The 23,141-nt window shown below is 38.7% G+C and overlaps 1 protein-coding gene across 1 annotated transcript in view; it reads right to left on the bottom strand.

The window, feature by feature from the left end:
* LOC127450379 (Na(+)/H(+) exchange regulatory cofactor NHE-RF1-like) overlaps window positions 1–23,141 on the bottom strand; it is an 81,675-nt gene continuing 58,534 nt past the window's right edge. The window contains exons 4-6 of the mRNA XM_051714464.1: window positions 18,693–18,736; window positions 8,632–8,757; window positions 1–1,779 (exon numbers count right to left, since the gene is read on the bottom strand). Coding sequence (XP_051570424.1) covers window positions 1,633–1,779; window positions 8,632–8,757; window positions 18,693–18,736 — 317 coding nt within the window. The 3' untranslated portion in view covers window positions 1–1,632. The remainder of the gene's footprint in view (window positions 1,780–8,631; window positions 8,758–18,692; window positions 18,737–23,141) is intronic.

Raw genomic sequence — 23,141 nt, 5'->3', positions numbered from 1 at the left:
TGATTTATAAATGTTTTGTTACATTGAAATAACATTCACATATGCACACATGCAGGAAACGACACCAATACACGACAGCGATCAAGTGCAGTATTATGGCGTGTCAACACTGGACTAAATACATAAAACAAACAAATAAATAAAATCAAACAGTGGAAGTTGGTGATTAGAACATGAATGCACTTTGACAAATGTACAGTCTGAGACCATGTGAAAATGCTTCTATTTTGCATATTTAATACAATATTTTTCATTACATATCATATATTAGCAAAACAATTTAAGAAAAATAAAAACAATTTTTTTGCATTTGTTATGACCCCTTTTGCTTGCAAACCTGTGGCATGACCTCTGAACTTTGGTACAAACCCTGATAGCACACATACATCACCCAGACACATATTTGATGTGTGTGTTTAGATCTGGAAGACATCTATTTCAAACTGTTTGCTCATCTGCAAGACGTCTATACAACATATATCAAAAATGTTGTCTCTGATGTCAGTAAGACATTCAGCAGATGTCTTTGAGACGTTAGAATGTTTGTCAATCTTATCTTTTTAAGATGTTTATCAGATGTAAGATGCTTTCCGGATGAAAAGATCTAAAACGGACATCTCAGAGACGTACGTGTGCTATCTGGGAAGGCATAAGTCAATGTCACAAATTAGCTTTTACATCTAGAAATCTTAATGTTGAATCAGAATCTTGTACATACATTACAACATTTTAAATGATATTTTTTGTCAGACAGGTCATATACTCGGACCCCAATGCATATCTGTTTACAAGAATGATGGCAATATTCCCATATATATGATCTGTCATTCCTAGTTAACAAATGCACTCATTGGCTTACTACAAAAGTCAGGAGTTGTGGATTCAATTCTATCTACAGTCTACATTTGGTCTCATATTATAAAACAGTGAAATGTTTCAGAGAAACAGAATTGGAAGAGAAATCAGTCTAAGGCTAAGGATGGCTTTAAAAAAAATCACACATGAAATCAAACTTATGTTTCACTACATTGTTTGGTTAGAACTTTCCAGTACAGCCTCATGCACCAAACTCACTGTACACACACGCACGACAGAATCACATCTGCACAATTTCAAACATACATGGTGCATTAGGTACAATGGCTATGTTCAGAATAGCATCTTAACATACTTTTCTTACTATTTCTGCATTATATAGCATACTTATGTACTGTTTGAGAGCACTGCTTGAATGCATGAAATATCCAGATGACCTACTACAATAAAAATGCAATTAAGTGTATTCATTTCCAAGATGATTACTGGATGCCACTCGCATGCAACAAGAGGTCATGTGACCGCAACGTAGCACACTACTGTTTCACAGTAGGTGGAAAGTTAGTATTCCATTCTGAACACAGTCAATGATTGAAATACATCACAGTTGTAGAATGTTACATTCCATTTGCTCTAAATTTACTAATAATCTCTGTTAGTAATTCAAATATATATGAGTACAATATAAATCTGTGTGTATATATACACTCTGTACATATTCGTATATATATCAGAGTGGCCCTACTGATGACCTCTTATATCATCTGCTGTGTCTGTATCAAAAAGTCTTGATGGATGTAGATGTCTGATGAAGGTCTATAGGTTACTGAAGAGTTCATATTTCTTGCTCCAGTCCATGGGTGGAGCTCTCTTGTTGGAGCGTTTCTGGTGAGTGCGCTCCTTCACCTGCTGTAGGGACAGATTCAGCTCTGGTATGGCATCTGTGATTGACGACTCCACCGCCTGACAAAAGAGAAAGGAATATTAACTCACTAAACTAGATTTTGATATTTTCTCAAGTAAACGCTGCAACAAGGCTGATAAAATGTAAACCTGAAATGCACTGCAAGTCGCTTTGAATTAAAGGGTCTACAAAAGGTGTAAATGTAAAAGTAAATCGTATGTCTGCAGGAAAAGTTACACAGCAAAGTTGAATACTTCAGGTTAGGAGCAACTGTAATAGTGATGCCTGGGACACTGACTAATAAGGTTATTAAACACGTCATTTAAAACATAATTAAAACACGTCATGTTCGTAGAAATTTAATCTTTGAAATAATTTCCTTGCTCCATGAATACACGTGACTGTATGCAACTTAATTATTAATTTCAAATAAGTAATCAAACAAATTTTTTCAAGGTAAAAAAAAATATATATTTTTTTATTATTATTTTCACCCGTTTTCTCCCCAATTTAGAATGCCCAATTCCCAATGCGGTCTAAGTCCTCATGGTGGCGCAGTGACTCGCCTCAATTCGGGTGGTGGACGACGAATCTCAGTTGCCTCCGCGTCTGAGACCGTCAATCCGCGCATCCTATCACATGGCTTGTTGAGCGCGTTACCGCGGAGATATAGCGCGTGTGAAGGCTTTACGCTATTCTCAGCGGCATCCACGCACAATTCACCACTCGCCCCACCAAGAGTGAGAACCACATTATAGCAACCACGAGGAGGTTACCCCATGTGACTCTACCCTCCCTAGCAACCGGGTCAATTTGGTTGCTTAGGAGATCTGGCTGGAGTCACTCAACACGCCCTAGATTCAAACTCACAACTCCAGGGGTGGAAGTCAGCGCAAATATTTACATTTTAATTTAAAAAACGTCATGAATTTTTGTGTCGCTTAAATCAAGACATTTTCTTAGGGTTACTCCATTTGACCTGAACAAAATGTGTCTTTTCATAAAAATGTCAAAATATCAGATTTTTTTTTTTTTTTTTTAAACTTAATTTGGTGGACACTCTGCTGTATTTTATAACAAACTTGTTTCACTGCTTTTTGTGTGTGTGTGTGTGTTTCCGGACAGTTACACCATACAAACATTTTAACTTTAAGCCCCAGAAAAAAAAGAAAAAATCAAAATGACTTAGAACTCATAAACTGAAAACATGTACATCATAGCAGAGATGTATTCATGTAATTGTTTTGTGTGAATTGCATTTTTTATGCATTTTTAAATAACTTAAAAGGAATAGTTCACCCTAAAATGAAAATTCTCTCATCATTAACTCACCCTCATGCCATCCCAGATGTGTATGACTTTCTTTCTTCTGCTGAACACAAACAAAGATTTTATAGAAGAATATTTCAGCTCTGTAGGTCCATACAATGCAAGTAAATTGTGACCAGAACTTTAAAGCTCCAAAAATCACATAAAGGCAGCATACAAGTAATCCATATGACTCCAGAGGATAAATCCATGTCTTCAGAAGTGATATGATAGGTGTGGGTGAGAAACAGATCAATATTTAAGTCCTGTTTTACTATAAATCTTCACCTTTTGTTTTTGGCTATTCACATTCTTCGTGCATATCGCCACCTACTGGGCAGAGAGGAGAATTCATTTAATTTAATATCTTTTTGTGATTTTTGGAGCTTCAAAGTTCTAGTCACCATTCACTTGCATTGTATGGACCTGCAAATCTGAAATATTCTTCTATAAATCTTTGTGTTCTGCAGAAGAAAGAAAGTATTTTACATCTGGGATGGCATGAGGGTGAGTAAATAATGAGAGAATTTAATTTGGGGGAATTTTAAAAAAAAATGGTTTCTTGTCATTTGAACCGCAATCATTAGCAAACTCCAAACTGCTCACTTTAAGGATCTTTGGATATTAAAATCATGTAAAGTGGTCAAATGAGTGTGAATAATTTGAATCACGTACTTCTATTGATACCGCTACTGTTCAATCAGAATTATTCTAATGAAGTAATGACCTTCTAAGGGCCTTTCGTGCTGTATTAAAGATTATTATTTTCTTTTTATTTTTGTCATTGTTTACAATTCTTTTCCTGGTTTGCCTTACTAATATGCTCTAATTTTATTTGCTCATTGGTTCTAGTTTCTTTCCAATTAGCTGCTTATTGATTTTGTATATGCCCTCTGTTTAACCAATTACTGCAGCATTGTGCTAATGGGTCCTGATTTATAAATGCCTGCATTGATGCACAATAGACTGAGAGACTCTGGAGCTGTCTGATGTTTGTAGTTCATGAGAAATGTAAGTTTATTTTCCTTTTGTGTATCTTTTGGTTGTGTAATTTAAATAAGATTTATCTTGATTGAAGTGTTTATTTCTGTTCTTATCTAGAAACCACACATTATGTACTCCCTCATCTGCTTTGTTCAGCCTGCTTTGATGGACTAATAAAGTGGTCAAATGGAATTGCACTACTGGATTCTGTGTTCTTACAGATACCCCTGCTGGACTCAAGCCAGACATTTCCTCCTTAATCCTAACCTCCCTTACATGGTTCTTTGAGCTGGAGCTCATTGATTAGCAGCAGGATATGTCCAGTCAGTCTTTGCCATCTCTTTCCCATAATGACCGACCACATCGCCAGATTCAACTCCCTGCCTGCTATGATGACTTTGTGATGCAGAATTCTGTCTTATCACATCCACCATTGACTAGTGGAGAGTTTTCCCCTGAGGACTGTGGTGCACAGTATCATCCACGGGAAAAGAAAGATGTAAATGAGGAGCCATTTCATGAAGAAACCAGCCAACCTCCTCCTGTACCCCCAGGAGTCAGAGTTACAATGAATGGAATTGATAGGTATGCTACACCTCTCCTTCGTTCATGTATTTTGGCATCCCTGAAAGCCCCAATAAAGGCAGCAATGTCTAGGCTTCGTAGCTGTGAGATGTGCCTCCTGAAAGAACCACAGTGGGCTCAGATATAAAAAGATGAGATCCTGAAATTGTTGAAAGCTGGATATATTGAACAACTATTCTCCTCTGATGACTCCAGTGCTGCAGAAACCTGGTATATCCCTCATCATTTGGTAACTCATAATGGGAAATATCATATTGTCTTTGATTGTTCCTTTACCTACCAAGGTCTAAGCCTCAACTCTCAATTACTCCCTGGGCCTGCATCAGGATCATTACTAGCCCACTGACGAATTTCAAAACTTCCCGAAGCAAGTACTGTGCAGAGGTTATCAATGAGACTCTTAGCCGATTCAGCTGTTGGAATGTTTTGTAAGCAATTGTCTACAATTATTCACTGAATGAGCTATATCCTCTCCCGCCTGTGCATCCTTGACCAGCCTTTGCAGAGCATAAATGGCACAACAGGGTCTACAAGTTATTCCAAAAGGTAAAACTTGCCATTTGTACACTGGAGGAGCTTCACGGTTCAAATCACGCCACAGAAAGTGAAGGAGAGGCTTATCTTGAGGTAACAGGTAAATCTGATGGAACATATGACGAATATCACCACTAATGGCAATATTATGCTCCCTGAAGCGGAGGAGGACCCCAAGGAGAGAAGGGCCTAATGTTATTCAACACTTGCCCTCAGAAGCCAGATCAGAACAAACGGAACTCTGGTTTGCTCACGATCCTTCTGCCGATCCTTCAGAGTCCACCTTGGGTCTTCAGTGGAACTGCCTTTCAGATGTCCTGGGTTACAAACACAGCTATTGAGTCAACTGCACCTACCATGCATCAAATATATAGGATACTTGCAAGTCAGTATGATCCTCTAGGCTACATCCTTCCTTTCACTACTAAAGCCAAGGTTATTGTTCGACATCTGTGGGACAGAACACGTGATTGGGATGATACTAATTTACCTCATGAGCTCTTAATGGCCTGGTGATCATTGGAAGCAGAGCTTCAGATGTTGCCTAATGTCATGCTTCCCTGATGCTATACCCCTCACAGTAGTGAGACTGCTGCTGTTAGAGAGATCCACATCTTCTGTGACTCATCAGAACAGTCTTATGGTGCAGTAGCCTACCTGCGTAAAGAAGATAGTACTGGCCAAACTCATGTTTCCTTTCTTTTGGCTAGATCTCGTGTGGCCCCAAAGAAGCAATTGTCAATTCTTCGACTTGAACTATGTGCAACATTAGTGGGTGCCCAACTGTCTGATGTTCTTGAGGTAGAACTTACCTTTCCTGTGCATTGCAGTATCTTATGGACTGACTCAAGCACTATTCTCTACTGGTTCACATCAAAGTGTTTGTTGGGACAAGAGTGGCTGATATTCAAGCACTTACACAAGGACAAGAGTGGCATTATGTTGAGTCTGTAAATAATCCAGCTGATGACATCACCAGGGGTAAAACTTTGTCAGAGCTTATTAGGCCAAACCGATGGAGACAAGGGCCCCCCTTTTTGCTGAAATCACCTGATTTATGGCCCACTAAGCCATCAACAGAACCTCTAGATGATCATGGAGAGTTACAGAAACCTCACTTTTGTGGTGTCACCCTTGTTGACCCATTACCTATTCCTGAATCTAGTAAGTTTTCCACCTTTCAAGACCTGTTGATGACTACTGCAGCATCCATTCATGGGGCGGCTGATAAGAATGGAACTCCCTCTGCTGAGACCTACCGTGAGGCTGAAATAACTGTCCTGAAACAAGCACAGAGTGAGTCATTCAGGGATGATATTGCATGTCTAGAGAACAAAAGACCCCTCTTGTTATCAAGCCGTTTGCTTTCATTGTCCCTGGAGTTAGAGCCAGAAACTGGGCTTATTCGTGTTGGAGGAAGGCTTCGGCAAAGTAATGATATTCCTTTGGATACCATTCATCCTGTTGTCTTGGACCCAGCTCATGCTACCACTAAAACATTATGATGAGAAACTTCAACATCCTGGAAGAGAGAGGCTTTTTGCTGAACTTAGGAGGAAGTACTGGATTTTGAGAGGACGAGAGGCAGTACGAAAATACCAACATGCATGTGTTAAGTGCCAGCAATCTCGGGCAAAGCCAATTATCCCTCAAATGGCTGATCTTCCCCCTGCATGCTTGCGAATAGGTAAACCACCTTTCTTTTCCACGGGTATGGATTGTTTTGGACCATTCAATGTTAAGATTGGTAGACGAGTAGAGATGGGATTCTTTTCAGATGTTTAACCACAAAGAGTGTGCATCTGGATTTCCTCCATACCCTTAGCTCTGATTCATTCTTAATGTCTCTTAGACGTTTTACTTCCCGCAGAGGTACTCCTTTTGAACTGCTATCTGATCAGGGAACAAATTTCAAAGGTGGTGTTAAGGAAATAAGTCAAGCCTATCAGACCTTAATACCTGGTTTGCAAATAATGTTGGCAAACTAACAAATCTCCTTCAAGTTCATTCCACCTTCTGCACCCCATTTTGGAGGATCAAGGGAACGGGAGGTCCGATCCATTAAGGTAGCTTTAGAGAAAACTTTGGGAACTCAATCTGTCTCTGAGGATGTATTGCAGATGGTCTTAATTGAGATTGAAGGAATCCTTAATTCAAGACCTTTAGGATATGTTTCCTCGGATGTGGCAGACCCTGATCCAATTACCCCAAATCTTTTGCTGATGGGAAGGCATGATGCCTCTCTGCCTCTGGTGCTTTTCTCTGATACAGAACTTCTCAGTTGTAGGCAGTGGAGATACAGCCAGATTCTTGCTGATCACTTTTGGGCCCATTTCATTAAGCATTATCTCCCTCTGTTGCAGTCTAGACAAAAATGGCGCACTGAAAACCCTAACCTCTTCCTTTACTCTGTTGTCGTGATTCTTGATCCCCAGCTTCCTAGTTCTACCTGGCCTATAGGTAAGGTCACTGCAATTCATCCTAGTAAAGATGGTTGAGTAAGGATTGCTGAGGTTCAAGTGAAGGACAAAAGGTACATCAGACCTGTAGCATATCTTGTCCCTATTCCTGTTCATGCTGATCCCCTTTTAAGCCTTTTTTTTTGTGGATATGGATAATTTAAACTTTGCAAATTTTTGATATAAATTTGGGGGCAGCTGTATTAAAGATTATTATTTCCTTTTATTTATGTCATTGCTTACAATTCTTTTCCTGGTTTGCCTTACTAATATGCTCTAATTTCATTTGCTCATTAGTTCTAGTTTCTTTCCAATTAGCTGCTTATTGATTTTGTATATGCCCTCTGTTTAACCAATTACTGCAGCATTGTGCTAATGGGTCCTGATTTATAAATGCCTGCATTGATGCACAATAGACTGAGAGACTCTGGAGCTGTCTGATGTTTGTAGTTCATGAGAAATGTAAGTTTATTTTCCTTTTGTGTATCTTTTGGTTGTGTAATTTAAATAAGATTTATCTTGATTGAAGTGTTTGTATTTCTGTTCTTGTCTAGGAACCACACATTATGTACTCCCTCATCTGCTTTGTTCAGCCTGCTTTAATGGACTAATAAAGTGGTCAAATGGAAATGCACTACTGGATTCTGTGTTCTTACAGATACCCCTGCTAGACTCAAGCCAGACATTTCCTCAATCCTAACCTCCCTTACACGTGCTTTAAAAGTAGTTGATCAGCCAGACAGAGCATACATTTGGCACTGTTACGGTAAGGTTGTTTGGAATGAAACACCAGCTGCTTACTGTATACTATAGAAATAATGTGAAACAGTATACATTAATAGACATTTTGAGCAGTAGTATGCTGCATAGTTATCACATGCCCTCATTAGGTTATGTATAACAATCTAGTATGCTACTATTTAAAATGTTTAGCTTTTTTTTTTTTAAATAGTACACCATATACACAGTGTATATATACTGAGCAGTATTCAGTACATAGTCACCTAGTATTCCATTCCAAACACATCTTGAAGGCTTTACCTCAGTGGGCGGAGTCTCAGTAGGCGGAGTTGTGAGCGACGTGTTGCAGGAGGCATTGGATGGCGGCAGACTGACGGATAGCTTTGAGTCCTTCAGCTGCACCTGTTTGGCCACATTTCCATTAACCTGAATGACAGACACAGATTTCAGTACAACATCCTGTGACAGATCGTCAAGTAGTCTTGTGTAGCCAAACTTTTTACTATCAGTACAAAGTCTGATCCAGTTTGATGCTTTTTCTGGCCAAAACCACCTACTTTGTAAGAGAATGACTGACAGGTAAAGAGACCAAAGTCAAACAGATAACAAACATATTTAGTGCGGACTTTGAGGTGCAGTACTTCAGTTTGTCCAGTAGGAGTCAGACTTGACCCTCTAACTGTTGTTTCTGTCAGCGCCACACATTTAAAGCAGTGTGAGGCCTCAGGCTGCTGCAGACAGATGCTCATTAACTGTAAGAGTGGGCAGCATTAGCAGGGCATCTGTGACAGGTGACAGCGCCCACTTATTTCCTCCTGACAGCTACATCTAACATGTTAACCATTAGCCAGAGGTTGAAAGATTGTGTCTCAGCTCTCTCACAGTCCATGATCTCTTCTCTTCCAGAGACAAAGGTGGTCTCACAGCTCCAGCGTCTTGCTACTTTTCCTCTAAAGGCAGCATTCCTCTAGCCAGCTCGAAGCAACTTGATTTTGGTTGGAGGTGTCACACCTACCAACTTTTTTTGCAGGTATCTCATCCTCTTCTGACAGGTCTGTCACAAGAACTAAACGACTGCCTTGGACATTTCCTGTCACGAATTGTCGAAATAAGAACACCAGTACCACACAAACATAACTAATTGTAATATATGTAATTGTGGGGAAACTTTACCCTTTAACCTTAAGATGTGTGAATGTGTGTTTGCTCCTTCAGGGCTTGCTGTAGTATTGTGGCCTCATTTGGATGCCTAAGCCACAACTGTGTAAATGCCGCTGCATTAAGTGACAAAATATCAAACCAAGTGGCATCTGCAAACAAATGATGCTAGATTTTTTCTCAAAACTTCTTTTTTTTTTTTTTGGTTGCTTTTATTTAAGTGGATATATGAAGTTAGTTCAATTTCATAAAAGGTGTCCTAGCATTCAGAGTAACTATCCAAATAGCGGACATCATGGCACTATCAGGGGTGTTGATCCAACATGATCACATGTGATGTTGGCATGATGTTTCCGATAGTTCCGGTACCTAGGATCGTATGCTGACGCACTGACATGCAGCATTCTTATCAGACATGTTTGCAGTGGTTTTAATGTGTTTACCCTTCCACCTGGTGCAACTGGTAGCGCGTTGCATCAGCTGTGTGAAAGACAAGGGTTCAAAGCCAGGTAGTAACCATGTTTGAATAATCAATGACGAGTATGATTTGGAGCTTTCACTTTTCCCTCTAACATTACTTTTTTTACTCCTAATGGTTAAGGTAATGTTTGGGTTTGCGTTGGGGGATAGAATCTACAAATATATGCATTTCTCTTCATTGTACAATGTCCTGTAAAGCTGAAAACAACTTGCTTCACTACTAGCTTTTGGTGACCTCTCCTGGACATAAATGGAGCTCACATGTGCCCATATGCCCTACAACGCTTATTGCTTTGGCCACTGGGGGCAGTGTTTCGAAATTTTGGTCAACGTATACCGATTTTGAAGAAAGAACATTAAATCTACTCTTTCACTGTGAGATCAGGCTGGTTGATCTATCTCTGCTGGGCCCCTGAAAGCTGTCCCCTTCCCCCCTCCCTTATGGGCGACCCTAGCTATAATACTTCTCGTCAGTCAGTGCAATGCGTGTCAGCAGTGAGGAAATCAAAACTAGTCAGCAGCCAGCTAGTGAACTAGTCTAACTATCACTAGCTGTCGTCAGCTAGATCGCTAGCTAGCAAGCTAAAATGGAACATCATTCAGATTTGCCTTCAGTTAACATGAAGGAATAAAAAAGCACAGATGACAAGGGGAAAATAGCATTAGTTCTAGCAATGGATATTAGCGCTAGGTAGCTAATCGGTTGTTGGTGTTAGCAACTGTTTGTGTATTTACTAGCTAGTCAAGTGTGTAAAGCATTACTCATTGTTTGACATTTTTTGACAACCATAAAGTGTTTGAACAGTATATCTACTGTTTTAGCATTACAAACCTGACAAACTTCTTTTTTGTTAAATATTTAGCTTAAAAGCTGCTTGTGCTACGTTTCTTAAAAGTAAATGCCACCTGGTTTGATATCTCGTTATATGATGCAAATCCACTCATACATTGTTGAGTGTGTCTTAGGGGTCGTTCATACCGAACATGTCCTTGTGCTAAAAAAAGCTTGATACAGCGCCATGAACAGAGCAGAACACAGGTGTCTCTAGACACAATTTTAACAGTTGAGGCTATTTTTGTTTTTCATATTTTTATTGCTTTTTTTAAATAAATTTTATTACTGAAATTACAATAACTGAAACTCATAACACAAAAAAAAAGAGAAAGAAAAAGAAAAACAGTTAATATATAGTATTACTAAATTAAAAATAAAAATAATAAGAAATGGTACAGCTCTTATGTGCACATGTCTATACACATCAATACATATACACATATATAATAATTTTACCCAAAATTACCCATACTTGTGTTTACCTTTACTTTCATATTTTACTTGTTTTTAAATTGTTTTGTATAGTACTACATAGATTATGCACACTTTTATATATAATTTAGCTATAATATTCATAATTTATATATTCATATCCAAATATAAACACATACTTCAATCTACAATACATATACACATATACATGCATACAGTATATTTAACAAAGGTAGTCCAATAAAAGGGTTATGTTCAATACTATGGAAATAAAACAATATTTTTACTTTAAAGACACTTTTTATGTTGTCTTAGTGATTTACTTGTCTGTTGCCACAATATAGTTGTGCTCAAAAGTTTGCATACCCTGGCAGAAATTGTGACATTTTGGCATTGATTTTGAAAATATGACTGATCATGCAAAATCAGTCTTTTATTTAAGGATAGTGATCATATGAAGCCACTTATTATCACATAGTTGTTTGGCTTCTTTTTAAATCATAATGGTAACAGAAATCACCCAAATGGCCCTGATCAAAAGTTTACATACCCTTGAATGTTTGGCCTTGTTACAGACACACAAGGTGACACACACAGGTTTAAATGGCAATTAAAGGTTAATTTCCCACACCTGTGGCTTTTTAAATTGCGATTAGTGTCTGTGTATAAATAGTCAATGAGTTAGCTCTCACATGGATGCACTGAGCAGGCTAGATACTGAGCCATGGGGAGCAGAAAAGAACTGTCAAAAGACCTGCGTAACAAGGTAATGGAACTTTATAAAGATGGAAAAGGATATAAAAAGATATCCAAAGCCTTGAAAATGCCAGTCAGTACTGTTCAATCACTTATTAAGAAGTGGAAAATTCGGGGATCTCTTGATACCAAGCCAAGGTCAGGTAGACCAAGAAAGATTTCAGCCACAACTGCCAGAAGAATTGTTCGGGATACAAAGAAAAACCCACAGGTAACTTCAGGAGAAATACAGACTGCTCTGGAAAAAGATGGTGTGCTTGAGCACAAAACGACGATACTTGAACATAAATGAGCTGCATGGTCGAGTTGCCAGAAAGAAGCCAATACCACAAAAAAGCCCAGTTACACTATGCCCGACAACACCTTGACACGCCTCACAGCTTCTGGCACACTGTAATTTGGAGTGACGAGACCAAAATAGAGCTTTATGGTCACAACCATAAGCGCTATGTTTGGAGAGGGGTCAACAAGCGTTCCAGCCAATCAGAATCAATTATTAGAACAGACCATGGTATATATATATATATATATATTGTGAGTTACTGCATCGATTTGAATTTGCACAAGTCATTATTTTATTCATGTCCAACCAGAAATGAACCAAGAACTGTTTCTGTGTTAAGCAGTTTGAATTGTGTCAGAGCTCCCTTTTTGGAAGTGGACTATGGTTTGAAAAACACAAATATTTTTCTTCAATTTAGTATATCAAGTCAAAATTATAAAATTACAACTTTACAAATACACAACTCGGCTCAACTAATTGTAAATATTAAAAATGTCAAGAACTCACACTTATTTTATTTTTTAAAAAAAATGTATAAGTTGGATAAAGGGCAAAAAAATCATGTCAGGACAATACAAAAAAGAAAATGTATTTTTTAAATAATAATAAAAATAAAAAAAAGAATGTTTTTTGTTGTTGTTGTTCTAATGGGGGTCCCTAAACTCTTATGGGGGGTTCAGGACCCCCTAACACCCCCTCAATTTAAACACTAGTGTTAAGACTCTTGAAATCGGTGTATTTATATTGTTCATATAACAATGTTTATGTTTTTAAAGATACACATTCAATTTTGTTGTAATGGTACTTTATACATTTGGTACTTTATATGTTTCAGTAGCACTTTACAATAAGGTTCTATTTGTTAGTTAAGGCATTAGGTATCATGAACAAACACCTATCAATATATTTACAGCATTTGTTAACCTTTGTTAATGTTAGATAATATAAATACAAATGTTCTTTGTTAGTTCATGTTAGTTTATAGTGCATTAACTAATGTTAACAAATGCAACTTTTGATTTTAAAAATGTATTGTAGCGAGTCACATGATGCCATGTGAGGTTCGGACATGTGAATGGCGAGCTCTGCGCACTTTGCTAGTTTTAATATTTTTTATATCATAAGCCAGTGAGATTCGATTCACTCTGTTCCATAACTGTTCTAGGAAGACAATATGTCAAAGAATTCAAAATCCTCGGGCTCTGAAAACATTAAAAGACACTTACGTGCTCAAGCTGACGCCCCTGAGGTCCCGAGCCCGGGAGTCGATTTGGCCAGAGAAGTGAGAAAATTCGGTGAGAATTGTTGAAAATGTCAGCAATGCTGACGAAGGTCGTTGCTGACTTGGAGGTTCTTGCTGTAATACGTCGAACGATCACTGCCATGGAGATGAAATTCACTGAGGTGGTTACAAGAGTGGGGGACGTCGTGAAACGGATCGATTACCTGGAGTCATCGGAGAGGGAATTATCTGCTAATCCGCTAGCGACCAAGGTGTATTTGAAGCATGTCTGGGAGAAGTTGGAGGACATGGAGAACCGTAGTCAGAGGAATAACGTCCGTATTGTTGGAACTGAGGCTGAGGAGGGTCGGGATATGGTGAAATTCCTGGACGGGCTCTTTCCGAATCTGCTCGACATAACAGGGCATAAGCTGGAAATCGAGCGAGCTCACAGGGTTCCGGCTTGGCGATCCGCTGAGGGAGACAGGCCCCGATCAATTCTGGCCAAATTTCTGAGATCATCCAATAAAGATCTCGTGTTTCGCGAGGCGAGGAGTAAAGGAAGGCTTGCTTGGAAGAACCACAGCATTTTCTTGTTCTGATACTTTGTGAATTCGACAAGAGAAACATGATGAATTCAAGGAATGCAAGAATCTCTTACATCAACAGAAGTTTGCTTTTGCACTGATGTTCCCAGCCAAATTGAGAATAGATGCTAAGGATGGCCGTATATCATTTACATGTCCCCAGCTCATAAAGTCAATGTAGTGAGTAAGTTATTTTGTGGTACTCATGTTGCAGCCAAATGGGCCGACTCACTGAACATTCACTTGACTGTCCGAGGAAACTGAGCGCCTTTTTTGTTTTTTTTTGTGCTGGTTCCGCCTAACGACTGGAGTTTGTTTTGTGTAGTAACACTCCTTTGGGACAGTGTTGTTGATGAATCTACACATTCTTTGTGTTTATTCTGCCTACTGGCTGGAGTTTGTTTTATAAATTATTTTCTGTTGTGTAATTCTGTCTCACAAAATTTGTATAGAAACACCGGACTTGAGCAATCCGATGGCAAAGTTGTCGCGGGGGCTCTCGTAGGCGTACATGGATTGTTTGAGATAAGAGGTATGGACGCCAGTTGGCGCTGTCGTGCGCAGGGTTAATGCGCACATTTTTCTTTTTTCTGTTTGTTTGGTTCGGGGGGAAGTTTGGAGTTTGATTGTTGTACTAATGCTAGTCTTTATAATTTTATTTTTGACACAATCTAATTTTTTTAATATGTCAAAATGTAGGAGTTAGGCTGGACGCCATGCAAGGAGCAGACGTGTAAGCTCCCTAGAGCAACATTGATGCTTCACAGGATGTGTAAAAATCTTGGTCTTACAGACATTTGGAGACTTTTGAACCCATCTGGTAGAGACTATACATTTTTTTCATCAGTCCACAAAATTTATTCTAGAATAGATTTTTTTATAATATCCAAATCCCTTATTTCATCTGTTGTTGATTGCTCAATTGGAAATATCTTAATCTCAGATCACGCCCTGGTGAGTTTAGAGGTGATGCCACATATAGAGAAAAATAAATCTTATAGTTGGCACCTTAATGTGTCCCTTTTGCAAAATCCTGATTTCCAACAAATGTTAAAGACTGAAATCAGTGTTTATATGGAGACCAACTGGTCCTCGGTATCCTCTGTGGGTGTGGCTTGGGAGGCACTTAAGGCGGTTCTTAGGGGTCGGATCATACAGTATGCCTCATTCATCAAAAAATCCAAAGCACAAGAACTTGTGGAGTTGGAAGGAAATATTAAAAGTGCAGAGGCAGAGCTGAAGCGCCGTATGTCATCTGATGGCCTCAGAGAATTGACCCAACTGAAATATAGACATTATACTATTTTGTCACGGAAAGTGGAGTTTTGGTTATTCAGGGCAAGACAGTCATACTTTGAGTCAGGTGATAAAGCAGGAAAACTTTTGGCTAGATATATAAAGCAGAGAGAGTCTTTTTCTATCATTCCCTCAGTGAAATCTGCTTGTGGTGAAATATTTACCTCGGCTATTGATATTAATAATGCTTTTAAAGAGTTCTATCTTGATCTCTATAGGTCCACGTCTTTGTCTACTGATGGAGATATTAGGAACTTTGTGGAACCATTAGATCTCCCTAAACTGACGAATGAGCAAAAAAACTCTCTTGATTCTGAGATAACCTTGGAGGAGCTTGATGAGGTAATTAAGTCCCTGCCTACAGGCAAGGCTCCAGGGCCTGACGGCTTTGATGCTGAGTTTTTCAAATCTTATGCTACAGAACTGGCGCCACTTTTGTTAGAAGTTTATACTGATTCATTAAAGAATGGAAAGCTTCCGCCAACCATGACACAAGCCCGGATCAGTCTGATTCTAAAAAAGGATAAAGATCCAAGCGAGTGTAAAAGTTACCGCCCAATTTCGCTGATCCAGTTAGATGTAAAAATGTTGTCCAAAATTCTGGCTAATCGATTAAGTAAAGTTATGACATCTCTTATACATATAGATCAGGTGGGGTTTATTCGAGGCCGTAGTTCTTCTGATAATATTAGGCATTTCATCAATATCATGTGGTCAGTAGCAAATGAACAATCTCTCTTGACGCCGAAAAGGCGTTTCATATGGTAGAATGGGATTATCTTTTCAAGATTTTGGAAAGGTATGGGTTCGGGAATACATTTATTGGTTGGATTAAGTTACTTTATAGACACCCTGTAGCAGCGGTACAAACAAATGGGTTAATTTCAGATTATTTTACTCTGGATAGGGGCACCCGGCAGGGTTGCCCTCTTTCCCCATTGTTGTACTGTCTTGCCCTGGAACCATTAGCTGCCGCGATAAGAAAGGAGGATGATTTTCCAGGGGTGACGGCGGGAGGTGTAGCGCATAAGCTTCTGCTTTATGCAGATGATATTTTATTATTCGTCTCCGACCCCACTAGATCCATGCCTTGCCTCCACAAAATTATTAACTCCTTTTCCAAATTCTCAGGATACAGAGTCAATTGGTCTAAATCCGAAGCTTTGGCTTTGACAGCGTACTGTCCAGTAACGGCTTTCCAGCCGGGCACCTTCATGTGGCCCAAACAGGGAATTAAGTATTTGGGAATTTTATTCCCAGCAAATTTGTCATTACATTGATAAGTAAGTTTATACGTTTTTTATAGATCTTGAAGGGATGTTGCAAACCGTTGGCACCCCTCATGATATAATATTGGGAGGAGACTTTAATCTATTGATGGACTCAGTCCTTGATCATAGTGAAGCAAAAGTGTGCAAGCCCCCAGAGCAACATTGATGCTTCACAGGATGTGTACAAATCTTGGTCTTACAGATATATGGAGACTTTTGAACCCATCTGGAAGGGACTATACATTTTTTTCATCAGTCCATAAGATATATTCTAGAATAGATTTTTTTTTTTTTATATCTAAGTCCCTCATTTCATCTGTGGTTGATTGCCCAATTGGAAACATTAGTCTCAGATCACGCCCTGGTAAGTTTAGAGGTGTTGCCACATACGGAGAAAATAAATCATATAGTTGGTGCTTTAATGTGTCCCTTTTGCAAAATCCTGAATTCCAACAAATGTTAAAGGCTGAAATCAATGTTTATATGGAGACCAACTGGTCCTCAGTATCCTCTGTGGGCGTGGCTTGGGAGGCACTTAAGGCGGTTCTTAGGGGCCGGATCATACAGTATGCCTCATTCACCAAAAAATCCAAAGCACGAGAATTCGTGGAGTTAGAAGGGAATATTAAAAGTGCAGAGGAAGCGCTGAATGTCGTCTGATGGCCTCAAGAGAATTGACCCGATTGAAATACAGATATAATACTATATTGTCACGGAAGGTGGAGTTTTGGCTATTCAGGGCAAAAGTCATACTTTGTGTCGGGTGACAAAGCAGGGAAGCTTTTGGCTAGATATATAAAGCAGGGAGAGTCTTTTTCTACCATTCCCTCAGTGAAATCTGCTGGTGGTGAAATATTTACCTCGGCCGTTGATATTAATAATGCTTTTAAAGATTTCTATCTTGATCTCTATAGTTCCACATCTTCATCTAATGATGAAGATATTAGAAACTTTATGGAACCATTACAACTCCCTAAACTGATGACTGAGTTCAGCAGGGCACCTTCCAGTGGCCCAAACATGGCATTAAGTATTTGGGCATTTTATTCCCAGCAAATTTGTGTGATTTAGTTAGAGTTCATTTTGACCCCATAATAAAAAGGTTTTTGAGCGATGTGGGCAGGTGGGCTTCTAATGTACATAATTTGATTCCGTATTTTATGTTATGTTTATTTATTTTGTGAATGGAATCAATAAAAATTGTTAATAACAAAAAAAAATATTAGTGTATGTTGAAATTAATATTTACTAAGATTAATAAATGCTGTAAAAGTGTTGTTCTGTGTTAGTTCATGTTAACTAATGCTGCTAACTAAGACAGTAAGACTAAAACATTTGCACATTTGTTCAAATACTGTATATAAACAAAGTTTAATTAAACACATGTATATACATAGTTCTACTTTTTCCTTTATTATAAGTATTCTAATTATATAATATTATGGAATATATGGAATATTCCTACTATCGGAGCAATTCAAGCTTGAAGTACCACCTCTTTTCAGCAGGGGCAGTAGGCAAAACTCCAGCTGTAGCTTTAGGTTAGGTTAGGTCAAGGCAAACAACCCATGTTGTTGTACATTATTTGTTTGGGAAAGACTGCGCTCAATAATAAATCCAAAAAGGAAAGCGTGCATGGCTGAGAAATGCTGTGTTGTTATTAGAGCTGGATGGTATAGTTTTTAAAAATCATATCTCGATATTTTTCAGTTAACGGAATAGTTCAAATGCAGGTACAGTCTACTGATGCTAATTAAGTCATTTGGCTATCACAGTTACATGACAAGTGAAGGAACTAAGTAAATAGTGACGCTACTAACTTAATGAAGTTCCACACGTGGCAAATTATATGGTGTCAGAGTTACAGGGGGGTAAGAACATTTTACATTTCAATTGAATGAATAATGTTCTCAAAAGTGGCTCATCGAATCAGACATTAGATCCACTTTTAGAAAGATCGCATTACCTTGATTTTCTCTATAATACTATTCTTAAAGCATTAGTATGGCTTGCTAGTATAATATCATTAGAGCTGTCTTACCTTGTCCTCCATGTCTCCGTTGAGCAATGGTTCAGGCAACGGTCCTGCAGGCAGAGAAAAGCAGCACAGGTCAGTCACAGATCAACCAACTACACCTCAAACATTCATCTGGATCCTTTAGACAGTTAACTTTCTCCAAATGCTCCTCATCAGAGGCAGCGAGCAAGAGCAAAGACACTTTGATCAAACATCTTGATCAGGTGAATAGCTAGTATGACATTCACTCTTCTCAGGTTGCAGTGAGCAGATGTCTACTCTGTTACATACTACAGGTATGTGCTTCATTCATTATTCAGGTAAAGATCATATCCGTGGTGACATCCATGGTACCTGGATATGTGTCGTCACGGCCCATGAAAATCTAGAAGCCTTCATAGAGGATTACACATTAACAAATGAAGTGACACAAGAGAAGGATTTGGAGATCTTGGCATGAAACTGTAAATGATGGCTCTGTTCCTAAATGGTATCAAAGGTAGGCAGCATAATTATGCTGCTTTAAAACATACTTTCTTCTAAGCCAAACGCACACTTCACAACTCACAGTCTTGTTTTTTCTGTCAAGTTGGTGTGCACACTACATGACTGATAGCAGACTGGGTGTATCTGCTACACAACCATTCGTACCCAACTGAAACTACGTTCCGAAATTCACTGACAAACTCACGCACAGCGGGAGAGTTAATTTGTGATAACATGTCAACAAATAACATGAAAGGACGGCCTGAGGCAGTTTTTGCACTGATTTGCACAGAACAGGAGTAAAAAGAAAAAGAGCTGTAAATTTGATGAGACAACGAGTCGGGAGACACGTTTTATTAAATTTAAAAAAAAATTTTTTGGCCATGCGCTGTTATCTGAGACAAATCACCGACTGATCGCCGACTCAAAACATCAGGCGACGAGCTTGAAATGTGTAGTGTGTGCTAGGCTCCAGCTAAATTCAAGAGACAGTTACATTATAAAAACATTAAAAGTATTGATAAACATACTGCACGTATAAATTAATTAAAAGTTTGTGTGCTATTTATTTTTATGCTTTATGGAGTATTGCATTGTTAGCTTAGCAACATGCTAACATCAAACTGTATTGAAATTAAGGCTGTTTCTCAATATGCGTTCTTTTGTGTTCTTACGTTCTTGTGGACTTGTTTGAGAAGTTCAATAGAGCGCAACAGTGCCCTCCCACTTATTCAGCCGTCTGGGATCCGGAAGTATTTTCCCCAATAATTTCTTCCATAGACTTTTCATAAAATCCTCCATTAAAGAGTTGTAAAACATGAACCAAACCAACCAGCTCCGGGGTGAATCACAACATTACAGACTTTGTTTATAGGCAAAAAAGTACAAGTCTGTGTATTTACCATCTTTCATGAGGGCATGGACTACAATCTCATGAAGCATTGCGAATGATGTAATTTAATAAAAACAAAGGGAATATATAAAGCTACTGATTTTAGGTTGTTGACCTATAGAAACAATATAGTTTACGTTTCTTGCAAAATATTCCGATATACACAAATATAGAAGTAGTTTGAGAGTGCAAGGTTAGCGACTCGTTTGCGTCATTCAGAGTGTGTCATGAGAGTGGGCAGTAGCTTCCCGGCTAATTTTGCCGGCTTTTTGCCACAGTTCTCTGATTGGGGAAGCTTTCTCTGCTGGACTATGGGTAATGTAGTTGTTCAACAAAAATTCCGCTATTAAACACGATTTTTAAACAATGAAGTTGAAATAATGTGGATCCATCAATGAACAACCTTGGAGCCTTGGAAGGAAGAAATTACTGGGATTTTTACTTCCGGAACCACAATGTTGCGCTCTATTCCAATACTCAAGAACACAAGTACAGAGAATGCACAAAATTACCCGGATGTGTTCTTGATCGGGCCAGATTTCGAGGATGGATCAGATGGTGACTTGTGGGCAAGAACTCGGTACTACGGTGGCAGATAAAGGACATTTATCATTGAGTTTTCCCTCAAGAGTTTCCCGCTGTACGCTCGCGAGAGTCTGGCAGCTTGTGAGAGTCGTTATACTCTGTCAACATTTGTTGTTCCATTGGGCATGTTTTTAATAACATAATAAACCCATGGAGAACACAAGTGTTTACAGACTTTATTCTTATAACGTGTCAGTAGTCCTTCAAAATCTCACTGTTTTGATGATGATAATAATGTTGTCACTGGTGTGATAATGGCAGTAGTTCTCTCACTGGCTGCAAATGTGCTGGGATGGTCAATTGCGCATCAGGAAGATCACAGCACATCTCAAAGCTTGCAATAGATGTGTTCTAAATCCTTCTGTACTTTCGAGTTTGTTCTTTCAAGGTAGCTTGGCAAGACTGGTCTTCATAAGAACACAAGTCCGTTCTCCGCATTCTTAGCATTGAGAAACACCCTAATTGTGAGTCGAGTCTGTCTTGCGGTTTACTATATGTGTGATGCACAAAGTTGCTGTATATTCTACATTGGTCACTTATGAGGTTCCATTTTTGTTTGGAAGCTGTAGGTTTGCAACAGAGCTGATACATCTGTTTGAGATGGGCGTGTTTTCTATTTGTTTATACACACTGAGTGAGGAGTCAAAAGTACTGTCAGCCATAATCAACAGCAGTCCACATATGCAGTAAATAGACATTACATTAAAACTAACCTGGGATATTACATTAAAGCTTAAGTGTGTAATTTTTGTGCAACTAGTACCACCAAATGGAATAGTCAAAATAATTTTTTCAGGTTTCCTGAACACTACTGCCAGCTGCCATTGGTTCGTGAAAAACAAATAGTCCTGTCCCAAATTCACACCACTGGTTGAATCAATCAGAACGTTTACATGCAAGTTCGATTTCAGTCAGACTAAAACAATAATCTGTCCTGTTAACGCTTCAGTCCAACTGAATTTTTACAAACTGAAGCCGACAAACAGACGTAGAAAATGCGATTGTAGCTCGGCTTCGTCCAGCGTGTATACAAGCTAATCAGATATTACTGGCCTCGGTGCTGTGTGCATGACAAGTATGGTAAACAAATGGTCTCCCTTCTTTACTTTAAAACATTTATCATGTGATATTGCTGCTGCTCAGAGTGTGCCTCAGACTCCCACTAGAGAGCGCCGCTCCCTTTCTTTTACACTTTTCAGGAAAATCAACCAAAGAATGGCTTACTTGTCTCTGCATATTAAGAAAAACAAGGTATTTTAACATCCAAATAAATCTCTACAGCTCAAACTTAACCAATCCTGAAGTACCGAACACCAGCTGGTCCTTCTGTCGAGTTGTTTAGGAAGGAAAGAGTAGTGAAGCAGATAACAGAATCCATACATAACTCTGTATCCATGTGGCTCCTGGTCTGCACACAAACACACACACACAGCTGGCAGTCTGTACGCTTCGAAAGCTCTTCAGTACCAGTATGGCAATCTAAGACCCACTCCACACCAGCACCTTAGAAACCACAAAAATGAAGCTTCCACATTTGTGTGACAGGCAGCAGAGAGAGACAGAGTGTGTGTTCTGGAGAGAGGACACATTAGTGTGATCATATGTGAAAGTGTTGGAGAAAACAGCTTGTATGACTGTAATAGAACAAGAGGATGTGATTGGCTGAAATAACTATTTGAAGCAACTTGATTGGCTAAAATAATCTTTGGGGTAACAGAGTTCAACTATTAGAGTGTCCACTATTTCAGCTGTCTTGGTTCTGGAAGTATTTTTCCCATTCATATATCATTAAATCCTTCACAAAAGAGTTGTAAGCCATAAAAAAATAAATAAATACAAAAATAAAAAAAAAACAGTTCTGAGGTGAATCAAAACACTACAAACTTTGATTTGAAGCAAAAAAGTATTTGAAAATTGGACAAAAAGACAAAGGAACAAGACTGTGTACTTAACACCTTTCATGATGGAATGAACTACAGTCCAATGAAGCATAGCGAAAGAAGCAACAGAATTAAAAGTGAGGAAAAATAAAAAAACTATTGATTTAAAGTTGTTGGTTAAGTATAGAAACAATATATTTGAGGCACAATATTCAGATATTTACAAATATAAGTAGTTTGAGAATGTAGCGAGAGTGCTCGATTGCATCATTCACAGAGTGTTATGGGAGTGGGCGGTCGCTGCAGCGCTTTGTTGGCCGCAATTCTCTGATTAGTGGATCTCACTTCAGGATGATGGGTAGTGTAGTTTTTTACTAGAAATTCTACTCTTAAAGGTTCATTATGTAATATATTTACTGTACTAAAGCATAAAATGATCATAATATGTTATCAGAGATTTAGGAAACATGCTAAGTTGAAATACTGGCTTCTCTGAAAACAATGCTACAGCCAGTATATTCTACTGTGAAATGTCCCTTCCAGGCCGGAATTTCTGTTTGTGTTTTGGCCTGTTTGATCCCGCCCACTGCTCATTTCCCAATAGTATTTCAACACCCCAGGTTGCCAGAT

This window comes from Myxocyprinus asiaticus, chromosome 13 (genome assembly GCF_019703515.2).
Source record: "Myxocyprinus asiaticus isolate MX2 ecotype Aquarium Trade chromosome 13, UBuf_Myxa_2, whole genome shotgun sequence".
In the NCBI taxonomy this organism is placed as follows: Eukaryota; Metazoa; Chordata; class Actinopteri; order Cypriniformes; family Catostomidae; genus Myxocyprinus; species Myxocyprinus asiaticus.
The sequence above is the reverse complement of the archived record's forward strand: the minus strand, read 5'-3'. Positions and strand labels throughout refer to the sequence as shown.